At 41.0% G+C, this 13,169-nt stretch overlaps 1 protein-coding gene across 2 annotated transcripts in view; it reads right to left on the bottom strand.

Moving 5' to 3' along the window:
• Window positions 1–13,169, bottom strand: part of Rnf216 (ring finger protein 216) — a 122,840-nt gene that overhangs the window by 59,823 nt on the left and 49,848 nt on the right. For both annotated transcript variants that reach the window (XM_057765282.1, XM_057765283.1), the window contains exons 12-13: window positions 10,200–10,348; window positions 9,662–9,740 (exon numbers count right to left, since the gene is read on the bottom strand). In XM_057765282.1, the coding sequence (XP_057621265.1) occupies window positions 9,662–9,740; window positions 10,200–10,348 (228 nt within the window). The remainder of the gene's footprint in view (window positions 1–9,661; window positions 9,741–10,199; window positions 10,349–13,169) is intronic.

Raw genomic sequence — 13,169 nt, 5'->3', positions numbered from 1 at the left:
GGCTACTGGGATTTGATCTGAGAGACTCTTAGTCTATTTCTTTTTGAAAAGCAAATGCCAATCCTAGGTTTCTAGAAAGCATTGACTTTGGACCGGAAGGACACTAAGAAGATGACTTGCCTCTCTTCTGGCCTTCAGGTAGAATATCCTGTCTGCAAGCTGCCCTGGAGATGGACCAGTCAGCTGTATCCACACCACGCCTCCACAGTAAGAAAGGGAGGAAGAGGCCACACTGATGCAGGGTCTCCAGTTTCCAGAAGCCTCTCTGCTGGCCACACTATGGCACTTTGGGTCAGGATGAATTCCATGTGTGTAGCTCTGATAGGTTCTGCCTGCCCCACCTCCCAGGTACTGGTTAAAAAACACAGACTCTGAAAAACTCGACACAAAACCCTCCTTCTTCCAGGATGATGAGGCCTTTGCCCTCCCACAGGCAGTTGCTGCCATTTTTCTGTTACATTACCAATTTTCTCATCTCACAAAAGTGACTGACAAGCCATTTGAGGAGGTCTGTCCCGTCCCTGTTGGGGAGGCAGATGCATACTAACAAAGGAAAGCAGACTGGAGCACAGATAGCTAAAATGAGAAGATACAGATATGTTTACTGGGTGTTATATTTAGTTACTACACTGCTGGAACTTGAACCCAGGGTCTTGCACATGGCTAAGCAAGGGCTCCACCACCAAACTACACCTCCAACACTTAGTAATATTTTAATACTAATTATTTTTGGTAAGAAAAATGCAAAGGCAGATAATATAAAGAATCCCACACACCCAGCCACTAATGGCTACTAATGATTGACTCATGGCCTATCCTAGCTTATCTGCCCACTTCATCTTCTTCCATCCTTTACTGTATAACCATGAAACAAATTCCAGACTACTTGGTTCATTTATAAACAATTCAGTGTCTATCTCCAAAAGATAAAGACTCTGAAACTGACACAATAAAATCATTCCAAAAATACAGAAAGAGCGACTGGAAGCCCTAGGTTTGACTCCCACTGACAGCACTTGCTACTGTGTGATTCCAAGCATAAGGTAGCTCACACCCACTAGGGGAGAGCTCCATTAGACATGTCTCTGGATTTCAGTCTAAGGATGGTGTCAAGCTCTCAAGCTAGGGAGTCATGACTACACATACTGAGTTAGCCCTGACCTCAGCAGATCACAATCTACTTTTCTCCACTACTAACTCTGAGTTACCAAGGTTACCGAGTCATCTCAGGGTTCATTACCATGCAGTGCAGACACAGAGCACACAGTGCACTACAGTTTCAAAGGGACCGACATCTTCCCCTATTGCGGGCAGTGAGGTTTTCCAGGTCAGGGTAGCAGGCCAGAAAGAGACTTTGTTTTTTAACTGTGGTCTGTGAGAAGGTCATGGAGAGTGCGGGGAATAGTGAGTTAACAGTTGTTTCCTGTCAGGGAGGACTAAAGGGTCAGAGGCCATGAAAGAACCTGAATTCAGAGAAAATGTAAAATCCACAAAGAGCACCTATGGTCCCAGAGTTGCTCTCATTTTGCTTAGTAAATGGTCCCTCATCTCTATGCTACCACTTCCCTCCCATGTTCTATGCCTTGACACACACAGCACCTCCAGGACTGAGGAGCTTCCTGCCTCTGATATTGCCATAGCAACAATGTCTCTTCTACCTGGAAAAGCTGGAAACCCTGCAGTGTTCTGTGCTGAGAATGCAAAGGAGGGGACCCCATTGCCCATGCTCTCTCTGGCACCTCACTGCACATGCGTACTCTCTCACACAGAGCCCTTGCTCAAGGACATTACAATGAAATCATTAAAACAAATTAAAGTGCTGACACCTGATAATTCACAATTAGTGAAAATAAGACGGGGTAAATCATTGTTTATAAAGAGTTTGCTGATTATTGATTCTTGAGAGATTTTTAACATGAGATTTTAAAAGATAACCAAAACACATTTTTCTTTCAGTGAAGTAAAAAACACTGAAACTTTTCATTAAAACATAAGTAAACTGGTGTGTGGTTTTTAGAAAGAGCTCCTGGTAGACTGTGCAAATGAGATGGGGCTGTGATGAGCCTGAAAAGCAAAGCTAAACCATAAAGCAACTAAGAAGGGCAGTTTCTATTTCAATAGATTAAAAATCCCATCTTTTTCTGTAAGTAGTACAGAACAAACACAAGAGGTGGCAGGTATGTTCTGCTTCAAAATCAGCAGACAATAGCAGTCCTGACTTGAAGCAGAGGCAGGGAAAGTAGCCTGGACTCCAAGGGCTACAGCCTCCCATTAAGTAAAAAAATGTGACCAAGTCACACAGACATGCATATCTTATCTTTACTTTTTTTTTTTTTTTGATTTTCTGAGACAGGGTTTCTCTGTAACTTTGGTACCTGTCCTGGAACTAGCTCTTGTAGACCAGGCTGACCTCAAGCTCACAGAGATCCGCCTGCCTCTGCCTCCTGAGTGCTGGGAATAAAGGCGTTATGACACCACCGCCCAGCTGAGGCCTCCCTATTCTAACCCCAATTATGTAGTATGAAGAGAGCCTTCACATAAGGCTTAGCAATCTTTCTGTCACCAAGACATTTGGTTCTTGTCAATGCTAACTTCCTGATTAAAGGTCCTCTCTGATAGAACATGAGTCTAGGCTTCATCATCTCTGGACAATGTGAAGGCTTGGTTTGTCTAGGAGTCAGCACACTAACTGGATTCCCTCAATATAGTGTGGTTAGTAAGTGCCAATGGCCTTACTACCACAGTTGGAGCTGTTCTGACAAATGACAGCTGGACCAGATTACTTTACATTCTCTCCACACATTCATTCACTACTGCAGGAAGCTACAGATGCATAGTTTTTAACAGCAAACTGTTTTCCTGCAGATGTGATTTTTGGTTCTATTTCATAGACATGAGTTAAGAGCACTGGAAATGAGATGGAATAGGGCCTGACAGATGGGCAGGGAAGAGGGTTTGAGGTGGAATGGACAAATACACCAAACCCACATGATCTTGGGCAGAGATGGGCGATTACACAACCACATCCACATTCTCAGTGTCTACTAAAAGACCCCATACAAGATCTTCATGTTATTTTCATTCAACTCTTTATACTGGCTGTCTTTCCTTAGCACTTGCTTATTGTGGACCTTATGACCCTGGCCAATTTTCTAGGAAGCTCTACGTGTACTGTGGAGCATATAGCAGAACTGTAGCTCCAAAAAGATAGAGGTTCAACACGGAAATGTCTGATGTTACACAGAATATTTGAAGCCATCTCAGAACCTACAAAACCTACCATTCTTCCATTCCATACCAAATATACCCTTATCCACTGGTGAAAGCAGCATGGCAAAACAATGCTTTGCAAGCATACCAGGAAACTGAATGAACAGACAAGCACTTCATCACATCCATGAGACGCAACCTATTTCACATAAGAGAGTCTCACTCTTCAGGGATTTGGGCTGCAAGCCTCCCTCTTTCAGATAACGCCTCACTATAAATGCCTTATCTCAGAGTGACAGGTTCCTGGAAATCAAACTGGAGTGTAGGTTACTGGCAAACACTGCATGCAATGAGAAAGCAGATGCCTTTGGTCTTACCCAGGCCAAAATTAGCTTGTGGCTCATTTTTTGCACATGCAAAATTCTCAAGGATTAACTGCCAGTTTAGCAATCTTGTTGAAGAGAAAGAAGGTCACCTAGAGAATGAGGGCAAGTACAGAGGAAAAGGTAGATGTCCTTCCTAACAGAGCATCCATCTCTGCAGTGAAGTTCTGAATGCATGTATTGGTTTGCTTTAGCACTAACCTGGAAAAATTTTATCAATTCTGTTTACAAGACCGTTGTGCTGACAAAAATACTTCGTAAATACCCAAAGGGAAGAGAAACTGTAACTGTGGAGTACTAGTGCCACCTAGTGGCATTTTATTTCATAGCACATACAAGACAGCCTAACATGAATATTAGTCTGTTATGAGCTTGGTTTTTATTTTATCTCCCAGACCCCTTCCCCAAAAAACAAAAAAGGAACCTAGAACATGAGTGCCATTTTCCTTAGGGAAAGGTCTGAAGCACATGGCCCTGGAAGCTGTGCTACCCTGTGCTGCATTCTCTTCACTGTGAGTACTGTACATTAGGATGAAAAGGCTTGATGCTCTGAGAACCACCTAACGTTTGCACAGTATCAAACCACAGGCTCCAAGCTCTTTCTCCCATCAACCTCTTCAGACTGTGTGACCTGTCACTTTGCAAATGTGCACTGAGGAACTGGCAAACACACACAGACAAGATACTTAACTTCCACCTTGAAATCCAAATATGCTAAAAGCAACATCAACTTTTTTTTTCTGCTGAAATCCTGCGAGATCCCCATTCCATCATGCAGCAGATCAAAGCAGAAGACTCGCCTGTACCTTTCTTGCCTTACCCACATTTAGCCTGTAACTTACAACCCTGACCTGGGATCCTCTTCTCAAAAACTCTCAGCCACTTCTGGTCCTTGAGATTGGAAACTATTGCTGAGACAAACTTGAACCTCATGGTGCACCTCCATCTTAACAGGGGAACAGAAAGTGAACTATACATGCCCTTCCCTCTGCAAAACCTGTGACAAAAATTAACATGACATCCATTAGGAACTGCTAGCTAAAAACATGTTGTATAAGCAGATACCAACAACTTTTCTGATTCAAACTACTCACTGAACAGTAATTCTTTTATTTCCTCTCTTCTTAGACCTGGCAATTACTGTTCAGAATCCTGCTGCTTGCATCTGGTTGCTTTAAAAACTGTATGTACTTTTCTCCTGCCACAACCTTCTGACACGACATTCTGCTTGCCCAACAGAAACACAAAGAAATTCACCTCCAAGAAGCCAAAATATGTCTTTTCTCTTGGTAATCTGGTTATTTCAAGCATCTGCTTTAGTAATAGAAAACTAACACAGTTACCTTGTTCTTGGTCTCAGCAAAGAAACTTTCCATACATTTGAATTTTTCTGTTTTCTTGCTGCTACTGATTTTTAGCTTCACTCCACTGTGGTCAGAAAAGACACTTGGTATGATGACAATCTTAAGTCTTAGTACTTGCATTGTGAACTGTCATTCTATCCTGGAGATAGCACATTCATGTGTGCTTGCAAGGGGTTCTTTTACTTCTGATTGGCAGAATGTTCTGTGTCTGTTAGGTCCTACTCAGTCTATAATGTCACCGAAGCCTGCTACTTTTTCAGTCTTCTGTTGGGCTGCTCTATCCATCATAGATCTTGTTTGCATGCTACGATCCATTACTTTCTTCAATTCTATTAATGTCTGCTTCATAAAAGGTGCACATAGTCAGTCATCTCTTAGGTTACTGGATTCAGGCTTCCTGTGTGATTTGAATGAGGATGCTGCTCTACTGGCTCAGGCATTTGAACACTAGCAGTGGTGCTGCTTGGGAAGTTATAGGAGGTGCGGCCTTGCTGGAAGAAAGTCTATGCTGGGGGGTGGCTTTGAGATGAAATAGGTTTACCCTACACTTCTAATTTGCTCTTTCTGCTTCATGTTTGCTGTTAAAGATGTGATCTGTCAGTTTCCTGCTTCTGCCACCATACTTCCGTGCCCTTATAATCTCTTCCTTCTATAAGATGCTTTCCTTGATCATGGTGTCATAGCAATAGAGAAGTAACTATCAACCCCTTTGGGTAGCCAATTTTGCTAACGCTCTAGTTCCTATATGAAATTGCAACAGTATTTGTGTATAACCTATGCACACCCTCACTTAAAACAACCTCTTAGGGAAGAATGATAAAAATAAGTCTATACATGTTTAAAGCAGGAGCCATTTTTCCTCCAGGTATTTTTATCTGTGATTAGCTGAATCTATGGCTACAGATCCCATGGATACTGTCTTCTCTTTCACATGATAGTTTATAAGTTTATTTTGTTGAAGAATAGTCAACCTGCTCTCTTGGTTATTATTTCTGCTTAATACCTTTCCCTTCACCTTCGGCCAGCATATATTCACAAACCCAGTACAGGCTTTTGTAAATAGCATAACTCCAGAGCCTGACTTAAAGTACAGTCACTCTGCATGTCATTTGTTCAAGAATTTATTCCATGTTGCAATTAAAGCATCACCAGTAAGAAGGAACTTGATATCACTTTTTTTTTTTTTTTTGGTGTGTGTGTGTGTGTGGCTTTTTTGGTCCTTTGTTTCCTGTATCCCTTTATGCTTGGATTCCTTACCAACATTCCTTTTTCGGTTTTCTTTTGCATATTCTCTATAGAAGTCTTCCCTGAGGTTACCATGGAACATACATAGAATATCTTGTATTCATAACAATCTTTTAAACTGATAAAATTTAACTGTATACACTCTACTTTCTTACATCCACCCACTGTGGATTGACATCACAAATTACATCTTTTTTTGTTGTTGTGAATCTATTAGTACTTTTGAGGAGTTTTTGTCTTTTAAACTCTATATTATTTATATATAACCACCATATTACATAATTCTGTATGTCTATACAAATTCTCCCTAACATACAATAAAGTTTTATACCAACAGGCCCACTGTAAGCTGAAAATGCATTTGATTCACCTAACCTCCCAAACACCAAAGCTTAGCAACACAGTACAATATAGAAGGCTCACTGTTTACTTGTGGTTTTGTGGCTGACTGGTAACTGTAGATTGCTGTTGTTGCACAGTATCATATTAGAAGAGTATTATTATAATACGTTACTGGTCTGACAAAAAGATCAAAATTCAAAGTACAGTATATTAGGCTGAGCAGATGCCTTTGTGGGTTAAAGTGCTTACTTCCAAGTCTGATGACTTGATTTTGATTCCTGGGCTCCACGTGGTATAAAGAGAGAACCCATTCCTGTAAGCTGCCCTCTGACTTCCACATGTGCATACACCAACAGACAGACTGACATGCACACACAAATAAATGCAATTTTAAAAATACAGTTTTTTTTTTAGGGTAGAAAAACCCTAAATCAGGAAATATTTGTATATTTACTTGATAATCGACTTTATAATTTTATATACATTTCTGCTGCTATTTAGTCTTTTTCCCCAAATACTGGGATTACAGGAAAAGACCTGGTTTCTCTTCCCCTGATTTCCGTGTACGTGTGCACGTTCATTTATGTGTGTATATATGTATGCATGTGGATCCTGAGTTCAGTTCCCAGCAACCATTCAGAAGGACACAACCATCTACAGTGGGATCTGATGCCCTCTTCTGGAATAAAGGTGTGCATGTAGACAGATCACTTATACAGAAATAAATAAATCTTTAAAAAAAAGAGGGGGGTCTCTCACTGGAACTTGGGTTCACTGGTGAGAGTCAATTTCTGCCTCCCAAGTGCTGAGGTTGTGGGTGTGCCACCATACCTGGAACTGAAGGTATGATCTCACACTTATGTAGCAAGTACTTTACTGATTGTGCTTTTTCTAAGCCTTGCTTTATTCTTCTTTTTCTTCATTTTTAAAAAGCTTTTATCTGTCTGTCTGTCCATCTGTCTGTCTGTCTGTCTTTCTTTGGTTTAGGGATTCTATGTAGCTTTGGAGCCTATCCTAGAACTAGTTCTTATAGACCTGGCTGGCCTGGAACTCAGAGAGATCCACCTGCCTCTGCCACCACAGTGCTGGATTAAAGGTGTGCACCACCACTGCCCGGCTTTATTTTTATTTTTTTTAAAGATAGTATCTTACTAGATAGCCTTAGGTGGTCTGGAACTTCCTATGATAGCCTGAAACTCATATTGCTCTTCTTGCCTCTGCCTCCTGAGTACTGGAAATTAAGGGTGTGTGTCATTGAGCCTGGCCCTCTTCAATTTCTTTCAGCTACCAGACTTGTTTGCAAGGTTTCTGCTGAAAAATCCACTGAATTTTATGGATGTTTCACATGAGGGAGGAAAAATAAAGAGGGAGGAGGTGTCTTACAGAGTAGCCCCTGGCTGAAGTGGAACTTACTATGTAGACCAGGCTGGCCTTTAACTCACAGAGATCTATCTACTTACTTCTGCTTCCTTAGTGCTGGGATCAAAGGTATGAACCACCACACTTCGTTTGTTTGTTCTTTCTTCCTTTTTAAAATGTGTATGAATATTTTGCCTATATTTATTTCTGTGTGTCCCTGGTGCTTAAGGAGGATAGAAAGGCATTAGATCCTTTAGAATTGGAGTTACAAATTGTTTTGAGCTGCCATGTTGGTGCTGGGAATTCAACACAGGTACTCTGGAAGAAGAGTCAGTGCTCTCAACCTCTGAGCCATCTCTCCAGCCCCATTTTTTAATATATTTACTTTGTATGCATGTATGTGGGCACATGTACCACAGCACCATGAGTAGAGATCAGAGGACAACTTGCTGTACACTTTTTTTTTATATTTATTTATTATGTATACAATGTTCTATCTGTGTGTGTGCCTGCAGGCCAGAAGAGGGCACCAGACCTCATTACAGATGGTTGTGAGCCACCATGTGGTTGCTGGGAATTGAATTCAGGACCTTTGGAAGAGCAGGCAATGCTCTTAACCGCTGAGCCATCTCTCCAGCCCCCATGCTGTACACTTCTTACCAGCCAAACAGGTCTTCAATACTTTGCCACTCCTTTACTCAGGATGCAATGCCTGCTCTCACCCAGTTCATGAGCTTCCTTCACTTGTTCTATCTGCCAAACTCCAGGCTGATGCTACTTCCAGGCCAGAACATCCCTTCACCATTCACTTGCTTTACTTATGTTTCTATTTCTTTGTGTCTTAGCTTAGGCGCCGACTGCTAAAGTATTCCAGTGCCTGACACACGAGATACCCACAGGGACATCTTACTGTGCCTTCCTATTCCAAGAGGCCAGAATTGTGAGAGGACAATTTGTACACAACAAACTGAAGTAGGGACAACTTACAAAATGGCTATATCAACTATAAGAATATATAAAACTTTCACACAGAAATATTAATATTAAAACAATGGAGTAAAGTCTTAGTTCATTTGTGTCTTCTTCCTTCTCCAACCTCTACTTCAGAGTTTTTTCACTATTCCCAAAGTTCAAATATTCCAAAACTCAACTCTGGTCATGCATCTTTATAAAATGGCCTCATACACATCTGTTTAGAGGGAAGGCAATATCCACTAACTAAAACCCCTAAGTGGTTTATAAATAGCTGGTAAATTTTAGGACATTTTTATAGAGTAGAAGCCTTATTAAAGGACTTTCAGTAGTGAGGTGACTGCATAGCTCTGGTCATCTGAAATGGCTGATTATTTTGAAAGAGTCACGTGAAAACCTACCAGATAAAACAGAGATGCTAACACAGTGTCACTTGGAATTTGGAAGTGGCAGAAAGCATATCTGTGTACGTGCTGCATTTGAGCACAGAATAGGGAAAAGAGCAAGCAAGAAATACAACTAAGCAAAAGAAAAATAAAACCCTTCACGTGTTGTGTCAGAGTACCTGTCTTTATAAAATAACATAGAAAAGAGATCCTGAGCTTTGAAAACTGGAATCCCACAAGTAATCTCATCTTTAACAATGCTGATTAGATCTTCAGTGACTTCATGAAAAGGACCAGGCAAACTGTTCTCATGCATCAGCAAGCAGACAGACCATAAACTATATACGTCATCGGGATAATGCATTCAAGCAATGAGTCAGGAAAAAACTGTGTTCCTTACCTTTCGGCAGCGAGGATTAGGACAGCTGAACCTCTTCACATCGCTGTCCAACAGAGCAGGGAAGCTACATGAGGGGCATCTGAAATAAACAGGACAGTCAGATCACTCAAGTTGGTTAAAGTAGACTTCATGGGACTGTGTTACCAAATGGAGAGTTAAGTAAAACAGACAGTGCTGTGTACTCCTTTAGTTTTCATTCTAACATAGACTTACCAGGGAATATAGGCACCATCCCAGTGTTCAAATTTACTGTCAACCAAACACCACAAGCTTTCAAGAATTCTTTGTAACCATTACTTTTCCTCCCAACCAGGATACAGTGACTTAGCTACAGTCTGGAAGACCAGGTAGTAAATAAGGTACATAGAGTCTATTGATAGATGCTTTCGTTATAAAACTTAATAATTTCATTTCTCAGCAAGAAGTGCCAGAAAACCCAGACAAACCACTACACCACTGAATCTTCTTCCCTGATGAAATGCTCCAGCAGACTTTACTTTTTTTAAATTTGGGGAATCAGTAGACTCTCAGAACTCACCGAACAAGTTCATCAGCATAGGCTGCAGCGACTTCCTCTTCAGCTTTCCGTTCATAGTATTTGAACAGAATGGTCTGGGGAAGCACCTTCTCCAGTTCACTAGTCGGGAAGGAACATGTGCAGCTGCCTTCCATGCAACTGAGTTCTGACTAGAATAAAGTAAACAGCCAAGAAAAAAGTTAACCAGGGATTCAGAATAACTAAAGCTAAGGGACAGTGGTGGCAAGGACACAGTTGTAGCAAAGTCCTCCTCTTCTCTGAGAAATCATTCTTTAAACCAGGAAGCATTAACTAAGCACATAAGGGCTCTCCTCAATGCTAGAAGACTACCTTCAGCAATCCAAACTACAATCTATAAAGACTGAACACCAATAGCGAAGGTGAAATGGTTCAGCTGGAAGATGAGGCTGGTTATAGTGTCTGAAGTAAGCTGCTTCTTGGAAGGGGAGAGGAAAGGTGGTAACTAGGTAAGAAATGGTGAGGGAATAGTTTGGGCTTCTATTCTGATTTCCTATGGATGGAAATCAACATAAAGGAGGGAATGTTCAGAGTCGAGTGTGGCCTCAAGAATACCTATTTCAGAAGGGGTCATACTGCATACCTACAGGATTAGTACAGACAGCCCAGGAAAAATTTGAACATACAGTCTCGCAGAGTTTCTTTAGTCTATCAAACTCTGATGTCATTTTCACAAGTTGTCCATACTTTAATCCTATCGATGCAATAAAATCTCTATAAAAACTTAAAGGACAGGGTCTAGAGAACTTCTGGATTTTAAATACTGGAGGCTTACAGAAGGGGAATAAAACTCCAACCCTGCAGGGCATTGGTGGCACTTTAATCCCAGCATCTGGGAGGCAGAGGCAGACAGATTTCTGAGTTCAAGGCCAGCCTGGTTTATAAGAGCTAGTTCCAGGACAGGTTCCAAAGCTACAGAGAAACCGTGCAATCCCACCCCTTGCTAGGAGGGTGGTGCATCCTAGTTAGGGACAGAGCTCTTATACTAGGTAGCTTGGTCTGTCTGTCTCCCAATCAGTCTGCTGATCTGGAGCTTTACAACAACCTTTGTATAAGCAACGGAGGCATTTATATCTTAGGGGTAACCAACAGCCATTGGACTTAAGGCCAGTTTAATAGGAGGGAATTCATCTCTGATACTGTAAATCTAGTCTACTACCCATGGCTGTAAGGCCATTAAGGAAAACCTACTACCCTTAGTTTCACTGAGCCGGTATAATTTCAAATTACATTCTAAATACTAATCCCTGTACTGTACGTATAGCTCTGGATCCTCCATCAAGCTAGCCTACATCTAAGGCCAAAGGAACATCATAGAAGGTATGGAAAGGTTCTAAGAGCCAGAGGACCAGGATGTAGGCTACAAGAAAATGTCTTCTATATTTTACGGGGAGATTGTACCCACAAAATTTCTACATGTCAACACAGATGGGAGAAATCTCTTAAGGTAACACCTGAAATGAAGACATTTGGGTGATAAATGGCTGCTGATGGAGAAAGAATCCGTCTTCTCTAGGGATGAACCCCTTAAACACACATATAACACTAAAATAACTCAGCAGGTTATATGTGTTTATTCTCTTTCTCTCTCTCTTCTCTCAAATTAAAGAATACGAGGCTGCATGGGTGTTGGTGGCACACACCTTTAATCCCAGCACTCAGGAGACAGAAGCAGGCAGATCTCTGAGTTTGAGGCAAACCTGCTGACATAGTGAGTTCTAGGACAGTCAGGGCTACAGAGAGAAACCCTGTCTTGAAAAACCAAAAGTTAAGAGGCCAAAAATGTAAGGATGGTAGTCACAGGAGACAATGGATGGTTGGAGTGTCTGTGTGTGTGATGTAAATATAGTACATGCATATGACAATCCATAAAAATAAAAGTCCACGTTTTAGATCATGGTGTTAGTAGTTTCTTCTCTGTCTTCTTCTCTTTCCCCTCTCCCTCTTTGCCTTACCCTGCCTGAACTAGGGATGGAACCCGGGGTCTTACATATGTTAGGCAAGCACTCTAACTGCTAAGTCTATAAGGTCTTATATCCCCAGGTCCCCAGTCCTATTAAAAAAACAAAACAAAACAAAAAAAAAACAAAAAAAAAAAACTTTGAGACAGGATATCAACTAACTTGTTCAGGCTATCTTTGAATCTGTGATCCTTCTGCCTCAGCCTTCAATGTAGCTAAAATTACAGACCTGAGCCACTTGTCAAGCTTTTAATCATGTTAGTTAGATTTTCTAGATGTGCATAGATATATTTCAGCTAGATAGGCATTCTTCATATCTTTCAAAGACTGCAAAATATGGCATTTAAATGTTTTAATAACTTAGGACTTTTCATGACAATGAGACACGTCTGCTCCTGGCAGCACCAATCTACTTCAAGAGGAAGATGGGCATCAAAGAGGCTCCTTAAGGAGTTTGATAGCCATTTGGGCAAGAAACTGCTCTTGCCTGGACTGTTGCATAAACTGGACACAGAGAACCCACAGAAAGAGGACTGCTAAACTTGCTTAAAGGTGAGATGGTCTTTCGGGGTTCCTGACTCATGAAAGAGTCTGTGAGACATTCTACAGGACACAACAAAAAGTGACTGAACTGTCTTTGAAATTTCCTGCTTGATAAAAATGTCTGCTGGATACTATGGGCCTATAGGCTAAAGATGGATGCCCCAACGGTACAAAAAAACTTTGGGTGACTGTCCAGGCAGCAAGATGTCTCTGTCATTTCTAGAGTTTGAAGTTTCTTAGTTCTTGTTTACTTAGGTAATATTATATCCTTCTGGAGTCTTTAATGGAGTTAAAAAATGGTTAGTTATAGTTATAGTTTTCCTTAGTTATGATAAAAGATAAAATAGATATAAATATTGTAACTGTAATTCTTGCTTGATAACTGTTTTGCTATATGTAATCTTACTATGTTAAAATGAAAGCCTTTTTTGTTTAAACAGAAAAAGGG

The sequence above is a fragment of the Chionomys nivalis genome, chromosome 3, assembly GCF_950005125.1.
Source record: "Chionomys nivalis chromosome 3, mChiNiv1.1, whole genome shotgun sequence".
In the NCBI taxonomy this organism is placed as follows: Eukaryota; Metazoa; Chordata; class Mammalia; order Rodentia; family Cricetidae; genus Chionomys; species Chionomys nivalis.
This window is presented reverse-complemented; position numbering and strand designations above follow the sequence as displayed.